Source organism: Caretta caretta, chromosome 11 (genome assembly GCF_965140235.1).
Source record: "Caretta caretta isolate rCarCar2 chromosome 11, rCarCar1.hap1, whole genome shotgun sequence".
NCBI lineage: Eukaryota > Metazoa > Chordata > Testudines > Cheloniidae > Caretta > Caretta caretta.
The window spans coordinates 1,280,133-1,300,295 of record NC_134216.1 but is presented as its reverse complement, the minus strand read 5'-3'; the positions used below and the strand labels follow the sequence as shown (position 1 = coordinate 1,300,295).

At 50.2% G+C, this 20,163-nt stretch overlaps 1 protein-coding gene across 1 annotated transcript; it reads left to right on the top strand.

Moving 5' to 3' along the window:
- Nucleotides 1-1,339: 1,339 nt before the first annotated feature.
- LOC125644612 (dnaJ homolog subfamily B member 2-like) lies at nucleotides 1,340-18,421 on the top strand. Its single transcript, XM_048868802.2, has 8 exons — nucleotides 1,340-1,428; nucleotides 13,845-14,102; nucleotides 14,408-14,517; nucleotides 15,215-15,268; nucleotides 15,730-15,837; nucleotides 16,683-16,785; nucleotides 17,133-17,203; nucleotides 17,742-18,421. Exons 2-8 carry the CDS (start codon nucleotides 14,038-14,040, stop codon nucleotides 17,963-17,965), a joined length of 735 nt encoding a protein of 244 aa, XP_048724759.1. The 5' UTR covers nucleotides 1,340-1,428; nucleotides 13,845-14,037; the 3' UTR covers nucleotides 17,966-18,421.
- The last annotated feature ends 1,742 nt before the right edge of the window (nucleotides 18,422-20,163 follow it).

Genomic DNA, 20,163 nt, shown 5'->3' with positions numbered 1-20,163 from the left:
GTTAAATATAGGCCCAATATTTGCTACCATCTACAACAGTGACAGCATAGAAGGAGAGGTGTCATATTTTTGCTAGGAGCCCAGCCACTTCGTACTTAAGCTCCTTCAGAATTCCTGGCTGGACCGGGTGGCCTCATAACTAATTACACTGTAAATGGCCAGTTCACTTCAGCATCTCTGCTCTGACACCTCTGTCTCACAAAGTCGTTGGTGCCTCTTTCTCTCTCATACACACACATTCTGCTCCTCTCTTCCCTGTTCTGGAATCCTGGTTGCTTCCCCCTGCCCCCACCTCTCTTTTTCAGCATCTGTTTCACTCCAGACCACTGTCTCCTCCTCCCTCTAACCTCTTCTTCCCTCATTTCCCCCAGGTTCTTTTCTACACCCCACCCCTTGCAGCCACCCACCCACCACCCACCTGCTGGATCATCTGCTCGCTGCTTTCACTCCATCCCTTCTCTTCCATTTCTCGCTGTCTGTCTCACTCTGTGTCACTCAGCTAGTGGGACTAACTCAAAGGGAGCCTGTCCCAAAATGGGCCCTGGCTCCAAACCACCACGATCTTGGGAGGAACGGTGGCTGGAATCCAAGCAGCTTTTCAAAAAAACCCACTGAGAGGTTACACAAACTAGCCCGTCCTGTTTTAGGAGCCACAGAGGAGGAACTTCTACGTCCCAAAGCCCTATCAGTGCCATGTGTGCGGGTGTCTGGCAATGCTCAGCTGGGACTCCGGTAGTGCGAGCATCAGCACAGACAGCTGGCTGGGATTCCAGCCATGTGAGCTACACAGAGCTCGGGACCCAATGCAGTTGGGGCCCGGGAAACACCTGAAGTGCGAGGGCATATGTGCTCAGTGCAGCGATCTCCAGTGGCAGGCACACACAGGCAGAAGCTCTGTTAATTCACAGAACACCCTGTGTGTGGATGGGGCGAATGTTAACAGAGCTGTAGAGGATGTTCTGTATCTATCAGGCCACAGAACGAGGTGACTCAGTCCTGGGGATCCTGTGTCACCCTAAGGGGGAGAGAGAAGAGTGTGGGCTGCTCTGCAGCAAGGCATGACTCCTAAAAATGCTAATACGTATCAGCAGTGAAAGAGTTAATAGTGTGTGGGGGGTGCACTGCAGGTGACAGGAAGGACTGTCAAACAAAGGGTTAAACCGTCACAGCATCTTGCCCACTTGTTGCCTGTGGTGGATTATTGTAACCTCCTGAATGAAAGTGCAAAGCCCTGACATCACAATCAGACCGAGCTTTCCATTGGCTGCAGCAGTTGTTAATCAGCAGTGGAGGAATATGAGGGGCTGCTAGTGGACTCCTGCCCCGCCCCACCTCCCCAGAGCAGCCCCAGGTGTGCAGTGAAATCCGAGAGAGGCGGGACTCTTGAGACCAGGATGCAGCTGGGATCTTCTCTCCTGCAGCAGTAAGGTATGGCCGGAGCTGTGTTCAAGCGGTAAAGCCCCAAAGGAGCTGCTAAGCAGGGGAGAGGCTCTGGGCAGTGGGGTGAGCTGGGTAGAGGTGCCAAGAATGGGGAAGCAAAAAGAAGGGGGGGATGGTGAAGGAGCAGAGGTGGCGACTGGAGAGCCCACGATGCAACTCATAGAATCATAGAATATCAGGGCTGGAAGGGACCTCAGGAGGTCATCTAGTCCAACCCCCTGCTCAAAGCAGGACCAATCCCCAACTAAATCATCCCAGCCAGGGCTTTGTCAAGCCTGACCTTAAAAACTTCTAAGGAAGGAGAACTGGACCAACTGGACCAGAGCTGCAGACAGAAAAAAACGGAGAAGGAAGAAGCCAGAGTGTCAAGCGAGAGTCTCCTGAGTGTGGGCCTAATAACCTAATAAAGATCATTCTCCTAGCCCAGAGGTTCTCAGACTGTGGTCTGCGGACTACCAGTGGTCTGCGAGCTCCATTCAGGGGTCCGTGGATAGTTCCCTCTAAGGTGCACGCCTGGGCGGCTGCACACGAGAGAATGAAGGGCACCCACCTAATTAGTGGAGCCGCGCAGGCGTGGCTCCACTAATTAGGTGCCTGGATCCTGGAGAAGATGCATGTGTAAGGTGAGGTGGTGGCCTTGGGGGGAATAGGGGGTAGGTGGGAGGGGGGCCGTGGGGTGAGAAGAGGGGGTGGGGGAATTTGGGATGTGCAGGGCTGCGGCGACCAGAGAAAGAGGCGACTTTCTCCAGCTCCAGGGCTGCAGCTGTCAGGAAGAGACCCCCCTCCTTTCCTGCCCCAGCTCTGTGGCTGCTGGGGCAGGGGAGAGACCCCCCTCCTTCCCAGGCCCAGCTCAGGGGCTGCTGTGGTAGGGGGAGAGAGGGAGAGACCCCCCTCCTTCCGAGCCCCAGCTCGGGGGCTGCTGTGGTGGGGGAGAGATGGCACATCCATCACATTAGAAAGGTAAGACTACTGATATTAAAATATGAGCATGCTTTTATTTGTAGGACAAAAGAACGTTTATTATTAAGGTTTTTTTATATAGTTTTACAATAGTTAGCTAATGGTACAAATGACATTTGGAAAGATCATTAAGTGGTCCCCCGAGACCCTCAGCAATTTTCAAGTGGTCTGTGAAAAGAAAAGTTTGAGAACCAATGTCCTAGCCCATGGCTTTGCCCATGTCACCCCCTCTTTGCCTCCATTCACTGGCTCCTCCTTCTCTACTGCATGAAACATAACCTACCTGTTTCAGAGTAACAGCCGTGTTAGTCTGTATTCGCAAAAAGAAAAGGAGGACTTGTGGCACCTTAGAGACTAACCAATTTATTTGAGCATGAGCTTTCATGAGCTACAGCTCACTTCATCGGATGCATACTGTGGAACTACCTGTCTTCGCTTTCACTGCCTTTCATGGCCAGTCCCCACCCTGCCTATTAGAGAATCATAGGACTGGAAGGGATCTCGAAAGGTCGTCTAGTCCAGTCCCCTGCCTCATGGCAGGACTAAGAATTATCTATCATAGAATCATAGAATATCAGGGTTGGAAGGGACCTCAGGAGGTCATCTAGTCCAACCCCCTGCTCAAAGCAGGACCAATCCCCAATTAAATCATCCCAGCCAGGGCTTTATCAAGCCTGACCTTAAAATCTTCTAAGGAAGGAGATTCTACCACCTCCCTAGGTAACGCATTCCAGTGTTTCACCACCCTCCCAATGAAAAAGTTTTTCCTAATATCCAACCTAAACCTCCCCCACTGCAACTTGAGACCATTACTCCTTGTTCTGTCATCTTCTACCACTGAGAATAGTCTAGAACCATCCTCTCTGGAACCCCCTCTCAGGTAGTTGAAAGCAGCTGTCAAATCCCCCCTCATTCTTCTCTTCTGCAGACTAAACAATCCCAGTTTCCTCAGCCTCTCCTCATAAGTCATGTGTTCCAGACCCCTAATCATCTTTGTTGCCCTTCGCTGGACTCTCTCCAATTTTTCCACATCCTTCTTGTAGTGTGGGGCCCAAAACTGGACACAGTACTCCAGATGAGGCCTCACCAATGTCGAATAGAGGGGAACAATCACGTCCCTCGATCTGCTCGCTATGCCCCTGCTTATACATCCCAAAATGCCATTGGCCTTCTTGGCAACAAGGGCACATTGTTGACTCATATCCAGCTTCTCGTCCACTGTCACCCCTAGGTCCTTTTCCGCAGAACTGCTGCCTAGCCATTCGGTCCCTAGTCTGTAGCGGTGCATTGGATTCTTCCGTCCTGAGTGCAGGACCCTGCACTTATCCTTGTTGAATGTCATCAGATTTCTTTTGACCCAATCCTCCAACTTGTCTAGGTCCCTCTATATCCTATCCCTACCTGCCACCGTATCTACCACTCCTCCTAGTTTAGTATCATCCGCAAATTTGCTAAGAGTGCAATCCACACCATCCTCCAAATCATTTATGAAGATATTGAACAAAACCGGCCCCAGGACCGACCCTTGGGGCACTCCACTTGATACCGGCTGCCAACTAGACATGGAGCCATTGATCACTACCTGTTGAGCCCAACAATCTAGCCAACTTTTTACCCACCTTATAGTGCATTCATCCAGCCCATACTTCTTTAACTTGCTGACAAGAATACTGTGGGAGACCGTGTCAAAAGCTTTGCTAAAGTCAAGAAACAATACATCTGCTGCTTTCCCTTCATCTACAGAACCAGTAATCTCATCATAGAAGGCGATTAGATTAGTCAGGCATGACCTTCCCTTGGTGAATCCATGCTGACTGTTCCTGATCACTTTCCTCTTGTGTAAGTGCTTCAGGATTGATTCCTTGAGGACCTGCTCCATGATTTTTCCGGGGACTGAGGTGAGGCTGACTGGCCTGCAGTTCCCAGGATCCTCCTTCTTCCCTTTTTTAAAGATGGGCACTACATTAGCCTTTTTCCCGTCGTCCGGGACAAGTGGCAATCTAGACTGTCCCTGACAGGTGTTTGTCTAACCTGCTCTTAACAGTCTCCAATGATGGAGATTCCACAACCTCCCTAGGCAATTTATTCCCGTGCTTAACCATCCTGACAGGAATTTTTTCCTAATTTCCAACCTAAACCTCCCTTACTGCAATTTAAGCCCATTGCTTTTTGTCCTGTCCTCAGAGGTTAAGAAGAACAATTTTTCTCCCTCCTCCTTGTAACAACCTTTTATGTACTTGAAACTGTTATCATGCCCCCCCCCCCAGTCTTCTCTTCTCCAGACGAAACAAACCCAGTTTTTTCAATCTTCCCTCATAGGTCATGATTTCTAGACCTTTCATCATTTTTGTTGCTCTTCTCTGGACTTTCTCCAATTTGTTCACATCCTTCTTGAAATGTGGCACCCAGAACTGGACGTAATACTCCAGTTGAGGCCTAATCAGAGCGGAGTAGAGAGTAGAATTACTTCTCATGTCTTGCTTACAACACTCCTGCTAATACAGCCCAGAATGATGTTGGCTTTTTTTCTGTAGCAGTGTTACACTGTTGACTCATATCTAGCTTGTGGTCCACTATGACCCCCTGTCAAGGTTCCTTCCCCACTCTGAACTCTAGGGTACAGATGTGAGGACCTGCATGAAAACCCCCTAAGCTTATTTTTACCAGCTTAGGTTAAAAATTCCAAGGTACAAACTATTTTACCTTTTGCCCTTGGACTTTATTGCTGCCACCACCAAGCATCTAACAAATATATAACAGGGAAAGAGCCTGCCTGGAAACATCTTCCCCCCCCAATCCCTACATCCCCTTTCCTGGGGAAGGCTTGATAAAACTCCTCACCAATCTGCATAGGTGAACACAGACCCAAACCCTTGGATCTTAAGAACAATGAAAAAGCAATCAGGTTCTTAAAAGAAGAATTTTAATTGAAGAAAAAAAGTAAAAGAATCACCTCTGTAAAATCAGGATGGTAAATACCTTACAGGTTAATCAGATTCAAAACATAGGGAATCCCTCTAGGCAAAACCCTAAGTTACAAAAAGACACAAACAGGAATATACATTCCATTCAGCACAGCTTATTTTATCAGCCATTTAAAGAAATCAGAATCTAATGCAGATCTAGCTAGATTACTTACTAAATTCTAAGACTCCATTCCTTTCTGTTCCCGGCAAAAGCATAACACACACAAAAGGGAGAGAGTTTTTGTTTCTCCCTCCCTCCAGCTTTTGAAAGTATCTTGTCTCCTCATTGGTCATTTTGGTCAGGTGCCAGCGAGGTTATCCTCGCTTCTTAACCCTTTACAGGTGAAAGGGTTTTCCCTCTGGCCAGGAGGGATTTAAAGGTGTTTACCCTTCCCTTTATATTTATGACAACCCCTAATCTCTTTCCACAGCACTCCTTCCTAGGCAGTCATTTCCCATTTTGTATGTGTGCAACTGATTGTTCTTTCCTAAATTGAGTACTTTGCATTTGTCTTTATTGAATTTAATTCTGTTTACTTCCGACATTTCTCCAGTTTGTCTAGATCATTTGAATTTTAATCCTATCCTTCAAAGCACTTGCAAACCCTCCCAGCTTGGTATCCTCTGCAAACTTTATCAGTGTACTCTGTATGCCATTATCTACATCATTGATGAAGATAGAGAACAGAACTGGACCCAGAACTGATCCCAGCGGGACCTCACTCGAGATGCCCTTTAAGCTTGACTGTGAACCACTGTGAACCATTCTACGGGAATGCCCCTCTGCCATGTACATTGGCCAAAATGGACAGCCTCTACGTAAAAGAATAAATGGACACAAATCAGACGTCAAGAATTATAACATTCATAAACCAGTCGGAGAACACTTCAGTCTCTTTGGTCACTTGATTACAGACCTAAAAGTGGCAATTCTTCAACAAAAAAACTTCAAAAACAGACTCCAACGAGAGACTGCTGAATTGGAATTAATTTGCAAACTGGATACAATTAATTTAGGCTTGAATAAAGACTGGGAGTGGATGTGTCATTACCCAAAGGAAAACTATTTCCCCTTGTTTATTTCCCCTCCTACTGTTCTTGTAAACTGCTGGAAATGGCCCACCTTGATTATCACTACAAAAGGTTCCCCCCTCCTCCCCCACTCTCCTGCTGGTAATAGCTCACCTTTCCTGATCACTCTTGTTACAGTGTGTATGGTAACACCCATTGTTTCATGTTCTCTGTGTATATAAAATCTCCCCACTGTATTTTCCACTGAATGTATCCGATGAAGTGAGCTGTAGCTCACGAAAGCTTATGCTCTAATAAATTTGTTAGTCTCTAAGGTGCCACAAGTACTCCTTTTCTTTCTATGGGAACGATTTTCCAACGAATTATGCACCCACCTTATAGTAGCTCCATCTAGGCTGCATTTCCAAAGTTTGTTTATGAGAAAGTCATGCGAGACAGTATCAAAAGCCTTACTAAAGTCAAGATATACCACATATTCCACTTCCCCCCATCCATAGGGCTTGTTACCCTGCCAAGGCAAGATATTAGGTTGGTTTGACACAATTTGTTCTTGACAAATCATAAGGACATAAGAACGGCCATACTGGGTCAGACCAAAAATCCATCTAGCCCTGTATCCTGTCTTCCAACAGTGGCCAATGCCAGGTGCCTCATAGGGAATGAACAGAACAGGTAATCACCAAGTGATCCATCCCCTGTCACCCATTCCCAGCTTCTGGCAAACAGAGGCTACGGATACCATTCCTGCTCATCCTGGCTAATAGCCATTGATGGACCTTTCAGAGTAGCAGCCGTGTTAGTCTGTATTCGCATGGACCTATCCTCCATGAATTTATCTAGTTCTTTTTTGAGCCCTGTTATAGTCTTGGCCTTCACAACCTCCTCTGGGAAGGAGTTTCACAGGTTGACTGTGTGTTGTGTGAAGAAATATTTCCTTTTGTTTGTTTTAAACCTGCTGCCTATTCATTTCATTTGGCGGCCTCTAGTGTGTCTGTTATGAGAAGGCGCAAATAACACGTCCTTATTCATTCTCTCCACACCAGTCATGATTTTATAGACCTTTATCATATCCCCCCATAGCCATCTCTTTTCCAAGCTGAAAAGTACCAGTCTTATTAATCTCTCCTCATAAGGCAGCCGTTCCATACCCCTAATCATTTTGTTGCCCTTTTCTGAACCTTTTCCAGTTCCAATATATCTTTTTTAAGATGGGGTGACCACATCTGCACGCAGTATTCAAGATGTGGGCATACCATGGATTTATATAGAGGCAATAGGATATTTTCTGTCTTATTCTCTCTCCCTTTCTTAATGATTCCCAACATTCTGTTCGCTTTTTGGACTGCAGCTGCACATTGAGTGGATGTTTTCAGAGAACTATCCACAATGACTCCAAGATCTTTCTTGAGCGGTAACAGCTAATTTAGACCCCATCATTTTATATGTATAGTTGGGATTATGTTTTCCAATGTGCATTACTTTGCATTTATCAACATTGAATTTCATCTGCCATTTTGTTGCCCAGTCATCCAGTTTTGAGAGATCCCTTTGTAGCTCTTTGCAGTCTGCCTGGGACTTAACTATCTTGAGTAGTTTTATATCATCTGCAAATTTTGCCACCTCACTGCTTACCCCTTTTTCCAGATCAGTTATGAATATGGTGAATAGGACTGGTCCCAGTACAGACCTCTGGGGGACACACTATTAACCTCTCTCCATTCTGAAAACTGGCCATTTATCCCTACCCTTTGTTTCCTATCTTTTAACCAGTTACCAATCCATGAGAGAACCTTCCCTCTTACCCCATGACAGCTTACTTTGCTTAAGAGCCTTTGGTGAGGGACCTTGTCAAAGACTTTCTGAAAATCTAAGTACACTATATCCACTGGATCCCCCTTGTCCACATGCTTGTTAACCCCCTAAAATAATTCTAGTAGGTTTGTGAGGCATGATTTCCCTTTACAAAAACCATTTTGATTTCCCCCAACAAATTATGTTCATCTATGTGTCTGACAGTTTTGTTCTTTACTATAGTTTCAACCAGTTTGCTCGATGCTGAATCAGGCTTACTGGCCTGTAATTACCGGGATCACTCTGGAGCCCTTTTTAAAAATTGGCATTGCATTACCTATCCTCCAGTCATTTGGTACAGAAGCTGATTTAAATGATAGGTTACAAACTATAGTTAGTAGTTCTGTAATTTCACATTTGAGTTTCTTCAGAACTCTTGGGTGTACACCATCTGGTCCTGGTGACTTATTGCTGTTTAGTTTATCAATTTGTTCCAAAACCTCCTCTAATGACACCTCAATCTGGGACAGTTCCTCAGATTTACCACCTAAAAAGAATGGCTCAGGTTTGGGAATCTCCCTCACATCCTCAGCCATGAAGATCGATGCAAAGAATTCATTTAGTTTCTCCGCAATGGTCTTATTGTCCTTGAGTGCTCCTTTAGCACCTCGATCGTCCAGTGGCCCTACTGGCTGTTTAACAGGCTTCCTGCTTCTGATGTACTTAAAATGTTTTTTTTGCTATTACTTTTGAGTCTTTGGCTAGCTGTATTTCAAATTATTTTTTGGCCTTCCTAATTATATTTTTACACTTCATTTGCCAGAGTTTGTGCTCCTTTCTATTTTCCTCATTAGGATTTAACTTTCACTTTTTAAAGGATGCCTTTTTTCCTCTCCCTGCTTCTTTTACTTTGTTGTTTAGCCACGTTTGTTGTTTAGTTTTCGGTTTTCTTACTATATTTTTAAATTTGGGGTATACATTTAAGTTAAGCCTCTATTATGGCGTCTTTAAAAAGTTTTCATGCCGCTTGCAGGGATTTTACTTTCAGTGCTGTACCTTTTAATTTCTGTTTAATTAATTTAGTCATTTTTGTGTAGTTCCCCTTTCTGAAATTAAATGCTACAGGGTTGGGCCGCTGGGGTGTTTTCCCCACCACAGGGATGTTAAATTTAATTATATTATGGTCACTATTACCAAGTGGTCCAGCTATAATCACTATTTTTTCATTTGACTGTGTCTCATCAGATCCTACCTGTATTTTATCTTCCATCCTCTCCTCCTTACTAGGACATAGAGAATCTCCATTACTAGATCCTCCTCTAAGGGATGTCTCTGTCCGAACCATGTGCTCCTCCACACCTGTCGGCTCTCCCCCAGCCCTGAGTTTAAAAACTGCTCAATGACCTTTTTAATGTTAAGTGCCAGCAATCCAGTTCCATTCTGGTTTAGGTGGAGCCCATCCTTCCTGTATAGGCTCCTCCTTTCCCAAAATTTCCCCAGTTCCTAATAAATCTAAACCCCTCCTCCCTATACCATTGTTTCAACCACGCATTGAGACTCTGCAGTTCTGTCTAACTGGCCCTGCGTGTGGAACTGGGAGCATTTCAGAGAATGCTCCCATGGAGGTCCTGGACTTCAATCTCTTACCTAGCAACCTAAATTTGACCTCCAGGACCTCTCTTCTATCCTTTCCTATGTCATTGGTACCTCCATGTGCCACGGCCACCGGCTCCTTCCCAGCATCCATGCTGACTGTTACTTATCACCTGATTATCTTCTAGGTGTTTGCAAACTGACAGCATCTCATTCACTGTTGAAAAGTCTACTCTCGCCTCCGCTCAGCCCATGATGCCGGCACCTTGGCGCTTTCTCCCAGGTTGTCCCATAAGCTTGGCAGGAGCTTCCTCTAAACAGCTGCAGCACCAACTCACTAGCCTCCTCCTTAAAACTCCCCTTTGCCATGAGGCTTGACAGCATTTTGGGCTGCTGGTGTGCTGAGACCACAGCCTATCAGGCCGACCAACTCTGTCTCATTGTTTCCTGGCGCTCCTCCCCTGTCTGGAGCCATCTGTTGTGTCTCATCTTGTATGTAGATTGGAAGCTCCCTGGGGCAGGGAGCATCTTTTTGTTCTGTGTTGGTACAGAGCCTAGCACAACGGGGTCCGGGTCATGCCTGGAGCTCCGAGGAGCTAGAGAAAGCCAGCATCTCGCTCTCCCTTTGGCTGCCATTATAAATCTCACCCCATGGTGGCGCCACGCTGCAGTTACTGCACTGGCCTGGGACTCCACAGATTGGGGTTCTCTTCCCTGCTCTGCTACAGACCTGGGCGAGTCCTTTCGATTTGCCAGCTGTAAAATGGGGATAATAGTAGTCTCCCTACCTCGCAGCATGATGCGAGGGCAAATCCCAAATTCCTGGGAGGTTCTGATCCTGCAGTGAAGGGCTCAGAGAAGGCCCATGTGCTCAACGATGAGAAAACCTGCTTAGCAAGTGACCTGTTCCTGTCCACACCAGCTTAAGTTTCAGAATGGATTTATAGCATAGCCCCAGGCCTGGCGGGCTGCAGGAGTCCCATTCAGACGGGAGAGAGGCATAGGTCAGGGTAGCCAGGCTGCCTCTGAAAGAAACGGTCACAACCTCCTGGCCAGAGGCAGAGGAGACAGGCAGTCCAGGTGCTGCCAACACCTGGCCCCCAGGCAGTTGCCGAGAAAGTAACCAACCAGACCCCCCCCCCAACCTGCGAGCTCCAGTGACATGTGGTGGATGCCCCATCCAGTCAGAGGGGCAGATACGACCCTCCCCAACTCTGCCCGGGCCTTCCCCATCCCGCAAACAGCACCCCAGGTTTATGGGAGTTGAGCCTCAGCCAGCTCCCCTCTTCCATCCCCAGTCTGCGCCGCCCCTGGCAGGGTGTAAATGGCACCAGCGGAGCCAGAGGAGATGGAGGCGCGGAGCTGACTGTGGGGAACACACTAAAAGCACCACAGTTCTATACAGTCTCTTTAGTGACCCTCCCAACGGCCCATACACACCACGAACAAGAGGAAGGACAGACTGGAGCCCACGTAAGAGCCCTCAGGGCTGAAGACCAATCGACCAGCAGAACCCGCTAAGATCCATCAGAGAGGGAACAACAAAGCCACTCCAGATCAGCCTCGCCCCTCTCGCCAATACCCAAAAGTGAGACACCACCACCTGCTGAGCAATGGTATCAAAGCCTAATGACCAAACAGTATCAGCAGCGAGCCCTAATACTTAGGAGCCACCGTGCCTTGATACTACAGCGACTGGTTGTCTCGGACTCACAGGCGCTGTGCTCTCTCCTGGCTCCATACGGCCCCTGGGAGGAACCCCCTTCAGTGTGTCAGCCCTCCGGGAGGGCTGCACTGACCCTCCGAGGTTAGGACCTCTGGCCCCGCCACCTCCTGGGACTGAACCTCGGAGCCTTCAGCAGCCTCTCTCTCTTTGAGCCCCTGCAGTGAGACGGCTTGCACTGGACACCCAGGGCCTCCACACCCAGAGGGAGCAATGCCCCCTGATCTCAGCCACTGTTGTAAAACAGGGGGGTTTATCGTACATCTAAACCCAGCAGAGGCACGTCTCAGGGCCTGGGGCCTGGCCAGTCTCATCAACGTCCATCAGGGTCTGTCCCCGCCCCATGGGCTCAAGCTGCTCTTTGTCCCAGTCCAGCAGCCCCCTCCCTCCAGCTGACCATCCCATATCGCCTCCCCCAACAGCCCCTCATCTATCCTGTGTCATTGGTCCCAGGCAGACAGGCCCCCTGGCCTCCTCTCTCCCGTCCTTTGTTCCCCCTGGCTGGGCAGGTCACCGGGGCCCTCTCGCCTCAGCCCTTTGTCCTCCCGCTGGCCAGAACCGGCAGGCTCCCAAGCTGGGCTGGGCCTCCGGGTCACTGGTTACTAAGTTCCACAATGTCCAGGCCGGTGTCCGGGGAGCAGGCTGCTAGGTGAGATCACACCTAATCCTCTGCAACAACAATTCCCCCCACCCCTCGTTACACACACAGCACACAGGGAAACTAAGGCATACACAGTGTTCGTGCAACGCTAAGAAAATCCCCCACTTTGTCTAACTGGCGTTCTATAAATACCACAGACAGACTAGATAGCACCGATGGCTAAGGACATGAGGCAGAGGCACCGACTTCTTCTCTACTTGAGGGGGCTGCTCAACCCCCCCTCCGCCCAAGACCCCTTCCCGCTCCCTCCCAGCGCCTCCTGCACACCGCGGAACAGCTGATCGCGGCGGGTGGGAGGTGCTGGCGGGGGGGGAGCAGTTGATCAACGTGGCCGCCCGTGGGCGAGAGGCCCTGGGGGGAATCGGGGAGGGGGAAGCTTGACTGCTAAGCACCCACTCATTACTCATTACCAGCAGGACAGTGGGGTGGGAGGAGGTATTGTTTCATATTCTCTGTGTGTATATAAAGTCTGCTGCAGTTTCCACGGTAAACATCTGATGAAGTGAGCTGTAGCTCACGAAAGCTCATGCTCAAATAAATTGGTTAGTCTCTAAGGTGCCACAAGTACTCCTTTTCTTTTCACCCACTCATTGTTTTCCATGGTGCTCCAGCCCTGGAGCACCCATGAAGTTGGCGCCTATGACAAGAGGTAATCATTATGTCCTAGGAGGCCATCAATAGTACAGGCCATCGGTTATACCGTATTCTCCCTTAAAGACATACGAATCCTAATCTATCGGGTCCATCTGTCTTTACGGACATGCCAATGACAAAGGCCCAATGTCCCCTGCACTGGGGGAGCGAAGGGGAGCCCTGACTTCAAACTAGTGGGTAAGAGGCTCAGCCCACGAGAATGGTGAAATGAGAGATCAAAGGAGAAAAAGCAAGTGGTGGAAACTCTCCCATGCCCCACCCACATCTCAAGCGCCACCCACTCAACATCAAAATGATCAGCCACTCCCAGCAGGGGTGCAGATCTGTAATCCAATCAACCCTCTCTATCTGGTCTGCTTTGATCTGCGGGGAATTAGTTAATGTCTCACTCCCCATCGCTAGCCTATAGAAGGGACACCACCTTGAAATGAACTGGGGCGGCGGAGAATGTGGGAATTTGTCTCATATTTTTATGAACAATATGTGTGTCTCATTATACCCACTCACTTTGTACTGCTGCCCATTGAGCAAGAAGGCTTGGGGCATGAGACACAGGTGGATGTCAGATGTGCCTGTCTGGACTGGGACTGGTTACATTATCAAGGACTGACTGGAATTAACACATCTGAATGAGGGCCCTGCAGGGACAATGGAAACCTCAGTGAAGAACTGACTGACTCCAGGGCAGGACAGATGGACAAGGTGGGTTGGGACAGGGTAGTTGAGGGAGAAAGTTTGGTGGCCAGACTGAGCAGGAGAGAAGGAAAGATGGATTTCTGAACCGTTAGTAGACACAGGAAAGGGGGAGTGGGTTGGACAGACTGACACATGCCAATAAACAGGGGCTCAGGACAGACCAAACCCAGCAGGAGCATGGGAAAAGAGGGAGAGAGGGTGAGAGCTTGGGTTGAGAGTGCAGGCTCGGTGCTCGATTCAGGCCGCAGCCGGATATTTCTGACAGCGGGGGGCGAACTGCCCCCTCCCTGGGACCTCTAGGCTGATTGGTCTGTTCTGCGCTCCACAGGGCCAGCTCTTCACAGGACGCACCTGTTGCCACTCTGCATGAGAATGCCCAGCTAGACGAAAGGCCATGATCTCCACGGACCACGGCTCAAGCCCAACCATCTTGTGCTGCATCTCCAGAGACGCCCCCCCGCTCCTGGCTGGTTCTGCTGCTCTGCTGGCTGGCTGGCCTCTGCCCAGGATTGACGGTCACCATGGGGGAGTACTACGAAGTGCTGCGCATTCCCTGTGATGCCTCGGACGAGGACATCAAAAAGGCGTAAGTCCTTCCTTGGAGCATCCCCTTCCCCACACATCTCGAGGGCACAGTTCCTCCTGTCTCTGTCCGTGACTGCCAGCACTCTCCCAGCCCCAGGGCCTCCTCCTAACTGAGACAGAAGTGGGGGTCCTGGTTGAGATCCCTCCTCTGGTCAGTGGGGCTGTTGCTCCTCCTATTGCCGGTCAGTGCAACTGGAGGGTTGTGGCACAGTGGCTGGCACCTGCAGCGGGGTGTAAAGGGTTGTGTAGGGGCCCTGTTGAAGCCAGCATGGGCAGGTGGCACTGACTGTCTCTGGACCCGTGCAGGTACAGGAAGGCGGCGCTGAAATGGCACCCGGATAAGAACCCGGGGAAGAAGGAACACGCCGAGCAGAAGTTCAAAGAGATCGCGGAGGCCTACGAAGTGCTGTCGGACAGTAAGGGGACGGCATCTCCCCAACCCAGCCATCTGCCCTCGCTCAGTGCACTGCGGGTCGATGCTCCTACGCGTCTCGCTGCACTTGTGTTGTGCTCCTTGTGGCTGCTTGGGCAGCAGCTTCTGATGCACACGCTCCGTGTCTGTGTGTCTGTCCTGGGGCACCAGCTTTGCACAGCTCCCTGGAGACACCTCTTGGAGCGGGTGGGGTGCTACTCTCTCCGGCCCCATCATTCCAGGTTCTCCCTTCCCCTCCAGCACAGGCCCCAGGGAGGAACGTTACCCTGCAGCTGAGCCACAGGGCATCCTTTCGCCAGGCCTTGACCCCTGCCTGTGGTTAGGTGCGGGGTACCCAGGTCCGATGCTGTAGGCCCCTGGCACAGAAGCCAGAGCCCCATCTCATACTGGAATCCTGCAGCATGGCGCACCTGCACCCTGTGATGTGGAGTTACCCTGGCACCGTTCACCCAGTGTCTATGTTAGGGATCTCTGTAGCATCTAGCGCCACGGTATCCACACATCTCCCATAGCTGGGCAGGGACCCTGTGGCAGGTTATGTCTGTTCCTCCTAGGTTCTTTCTCTATAGCGAGGCCCCCTCTGGCTCAGTACTGGGGCGGGGGGTCAGCCTGGTGAAAGGGCCGCTGTGTCTGCAACGAGAAGATGGGCTGGGTGACCTCTCGCTCCTTCTCCCTTCCAGAGAGCAAGCGCGATCTCTACGACCGCTACAGCAAGAACGGGCTCACGGGGGCAGGTGAGTGACCCACCCTGACCCTGCCCTCAGCTGACCCTGCCCAACCCTCTGGCTTCAATGAGGCCAGAATTTGTTCCTGCGGTTGGAACTTTGCTCCCAATTCTGCTGGTGACGCACGAACCAGAATTGACCCCGGCTCATTCTCCGTGGGCTGGGCTGGCTCTGCAGGGCTAACAGGAGCCCAGGGCACAGAATGCTTGCTTCTGTCCGCCTGCGAATATCCTTAGGGAGCCCATCAGCCAAGGGAGGAGGGGCCATGTTCCAGATCAGCATCGCACTCAGGGCCTTTCCTCCTGGCCCCAGAGCTCTGCAGTGGGGAGAGACAGGATCCCAGCCTTGGCAGCCCAAAGCAGGGTGTCCTGTTTGCTTCCTGTTCTCGTTCCTTTTGAAGACCCTTGCGAGGGCTGGCAACCAGGGTGCCGCATTTGCCATTTCCTGTCTCTGCCTTTCCCTTTCTGCAGGGCCTGGGGGATCGAGGGCTGAAGATGGAGCCCGTAGATTTATGTTCCACTTTCGCAGTCCCCATGACATCTTCAGAGAGTTCTTTGCGGGACAAGAGCCTTTCTATGGTGAGTGAGAGCCTAAGATTCTGTGGGACCAGCTGGCCCAGGAATGAAGCTGGGGCCTGAGGGAGCAGAAGGGAGGTTCTGATGTGATCAAGCAGGTGCTTAGGTCCTCACAGCTGGGACAGAGCATGGCCTTGGTACTTGGCTAGAGCAGCTGAAGGGAGAAATGAAAGAAGGAATTATCCTGAACTCTCCCAGTGGTGAATGGCAGGGTTTTCTCCAGAAACCCAGTGGGGTCTCCACATGCTCAGCTCCGAACAGTTCCCACGGCAATCAGCCGGAGGGTCCATTAGGGGAGGCGCACATCGGTACAGCTGTGTACGATGGACCCTGCATGTTCTCTGAATCTAGGGCAATGGAACATCCGGAGCCCTGGCTGCCTAGCAGAGGGGCTGTCCTGCCTGGTTGTGGAGTCTCCACAATTCATTGTCATTGTCCACAATGCCCCAGACAGTCCCACAATCGTATCTTGGCCTGTCAGCAACGGGATCCTCTCGCATGGCCAGACATGCTTCTCTTTAGCCAAGGAGTGGAGATGGGGAGTAAGAATCACTGCCTATTCCTGTCCATGGGCTTTCTGCCATTCTCCTCTGCAGACCCCCTGGTAGTTGGCCTTGCTCCTTGTCGTCCTGTGTCACCCCCCACCCTCCCCAGCTCTTCTGACTCACAGGGACATTCTCTCTCAGAATCCAAGAAGAACATTTTCCTTTAAATTTCACACCTCCCATATATTTCATTCCCCACTGCCCCTCCCCTCACACTCTAGGCTAAGCGATCCCCGCTGAGCCATTCGGAGCCTGGGACTGGCTGAACTCACCTGACAATGTGTTCACCACCCTGTTTTTCAGGATCCTCTGGACCCTTCAACTCCAGCATCAACGCAGGAAAAGACTTCCGCTTCTTCTCTACCTCGACCAAGTTCATCAATGGCAAACGCATCACAACCAAAAGGTAAGGAGGGGCCACCAGCCGGTGGGAGTTTGGCTAAGCCAGCCTGTCTTACATCAGCACAGGGGGGCAGCCCATTGGGCCAGTAGGAACAACAGGCCATTGTTTAGGTGAGCAGCATGGCCCAGTGGATTCAGCGGGTCAGAAGAACCATGTTCGACTCCTGCTGCACGGGGCAGTTATCAGATTGGGCCATGTGTCTGGAACAGCACCCTAAGGGGTTCAGAAGAGAATAGCTGGGGATTTGGGGGATGATGTTGAGGGTCTGGAAGTGATATATATGGGGGTGAGGTGTTTAGGTTACTCCTAAACAGATGCTTCCCCTTCTTTGGCTCTTGTCTACTTCCCAGGACTGTGGAGAACGGGCAGGAGCAGGTGGAAATTGAAGAGGATGGGGAGCTGAAATCTGTCCACATTAATGGTGAGAAGCAGAGTCTTCCTGGGCCATGGATGGCACAAGAGACTGAGAGCAGGGAAGGAGCAAAGCTAGTTTCTTGGGGCAAGCACTGGCTCTCTCTGAGCTTACCGGGACCCAGCAGCCCTTGACCAAGTCCCCTTGGCTGCTCCCACCACTGAACAAATCCCCCAAATCCAGCTGCCACTAGCTAAGTCCCTCTGCACCTGTCTGCTCTTGAACAACACCCCTTGTACCATCCTCTACAGCTAGCCCGTGAGTGGAATAAGGGCCTTAAGGTCAACCAAGGTCTTTAGTGCTGAGTGAAGGCCCAGCTGCTGGGTGAGGCTGGGCCTCTGTTACTGTCCTAGGTGATGTCCCAGTGGGGGATGGGAGTTTAAAGCTGGGCGTCCAGTTACTGGCCCAAGGACTCTTTTCATGGGAGGGCGGTGGGAGGGGCTGAGCCCAGGCTCATGGCTGAGCCCAGGCTCATGGCTGCTGCTCTATAGCTGGAGAGGTGCCCAAGTTTTCTTCTACGAATGCTGATGAGGATAATTTCTTGCAGATATGGTTGTTGACGAGACAAGCAGCAGAGCAGCAGCAGGGAACGAATCTCATGCTGGGCCTACCAAGGTGCACTCTGGACATAATAAGATGCATGCCAGATACAAGTCAGCTCCTGGATCTGAGTTACCAGTGGGGAGGCAAGAGTCCCACATGGAAAAGAAAGAGTCCCATGCTAGGACCGAGTTGAATCTTAGCTCCGAGCCGCAGGCTGGGAGGAATTAGTTGTATGCTAGGAGAAGAGAGGCCCAGGCTGGGGGAAGGAGGCATGCCTGCAGGAGCAAGACACCATGAAGCAGCTGCAGAGTGGAAGGAATCAGCTTCCAGGTAGGAGCTGGCTCCTGGCTGGAATGAGCTAGCTGTGGAGAACAGGACTGCTACGGGTGGGATGCGACTGCTTCTGGATACAAGTCAGCACCCGTGTGGAACTAAGAATGGAGTCAGGTGTCCAGTGGAACAAGTCGGCTCCCTGATGTCACCAGTTGGCCCCAGGACGACACAAGCAGGTTCTCAGGCAGAAGCAATCTCCGGGTCTTGTCCCTTAATCCCAGCTACTTCCAGAATCTCTTTCCCCCAGGCTGGGGAGAACGCTAGGAACAGTGGGATCTGTTGTGAAGTTTTCCAGATGGCACTGGCCAGCAGGCGAGGAGCTGTTCAATACAGATGGGACCAGAGCTCTCAGTCTCTGTCTCTGTCTCCGTCATTCTCTGAAGAGTCAGCCAGTGAGCAGCTGCTTCGACAAGGACAGGAGCAGAGCTGTCTCACGGCCAAGGACTGGTCTGGCCTCTAGAGGTCCAGTATGGTGGGGGCTGTTTGCAGCTCAAGGATCTTCCATTGCTGCTATTCCCATCGCACACAGGAGGACATGGCTCCTGCTAGCTACTCACACACAAAGGTGATGGGGGGCCTATAAGAGCCCAGAGAGAGCGCTGGCTCCCCCCGTGCTGTCAGGAGGTTACAGCCCCCGGGCTGTTGCGGCTCGGTGCTCTTGGTTTGGCTCTCTTTGAGGGGTGCCCAGGGAAGGGAAAGGGGGGCGCATTCACAAGGCAGCGGGGGTTATTTTGGGAAAAGTACAATTGTGTGAGAACTAGTGTTAGGCAGCTCAGCCCTGAGGCCCTGTATAGAGTGTGGTAACACCCTCCCCTGCTCCCCACAGAATGGCTTTAAGTAGCCACAGGCAGGTGGCTTCTGGCCTGGCAGGCTTTGGGGCTAAAGAGGGCACACACCTTGTGCCAAAGGCAGCTATGACCCCTGAATGCCAAGTTGGCTGGTGTGAGCATTGGTGTGGGGACAATCTCTGAGTTACTCTGCTGGAAACAGTGGGAGAGATTCCAGAGGACTGGGAAAGGGCAAATCTAATGCCCATCTATAAAAAGGAAAATAAGGACAAACCAGGAAATTACAGACCAGTCAGCTTAACTTCTGAACCGGGAAAGTTAATGGAGCAAATCATTAAGCAAACAATTTGCAAACCTCTAGAAGATAATCAGGTGATAAGTAACAGTCAGCATGGATTTGTCAAAAACATATTGTGTCAAATCAACCTGATATCTTGCTTTGGCAGGGTAACCAGCTTTGTGGATGGGCAGAAATGGTAGACATGGTCTATCTTGACTTTAGTAAGGTTTTTGACACTGTCTCCCATGACCTTCTCATAAACAAACTAGGGAAATGCAACCTAGATAGAGCTACTATAAGGTGGGTGCAAAACTGGTTGGAAAACCGTTCCCACAGAGTAGTTATCAGTGGTTCACAGTCAAGCTTAAAGGGCATATCAAGTGAGGTCCCACAGGGATCAGTTCTGGGTCCAGTTCTGTTCCCTATCTTCATCAATTATGTAGATAATGGCATACAGAGTACACTGATAAAGTCTGCGGACAATACCAAGCTGGGGGGGTTTGCAAATGCTTTGGAGGATAGGATTAAAATTCAAAATGATCTGGACAAACTGGAGAAATGGTCTGAAATAAATAGGATGAAATTCAACAAGGACAAATGCAAAGTACTCCACTTAGGAAGGAACAATCAGTTGCATGCATACAAAATGGGAAGTGATTGCCTAGGAAGGAGCACTGCGGAAAGGAATCTGGGGGTGATAGTGGATCACAAGCTAAATATGAGTCAACAGTGCAATGCTGTTGTAAAAAAAGCAAATATCATTCTGGGCTGTTTTAGAAGGAGTGTTGTAAGCAAGACCCAAGAAGTAATTCTTCTGCTCTACTCTGTGCTGATTAGGCCTCAAGTGGAGTATTGTGTCCAGTTCTGGGCACCACATTTCAGGAAAGATGTGGACAAATTGGTGAAAGTCCAGAGAAGAGCAACAAAAATGATGAAAGGTCTAGAAAACATGACCTATGAGGGAAGATTGAAAACATTGAATTTGTTTAGTCTGGAGATGAGAAGACTGAGGGGAGACGACATGA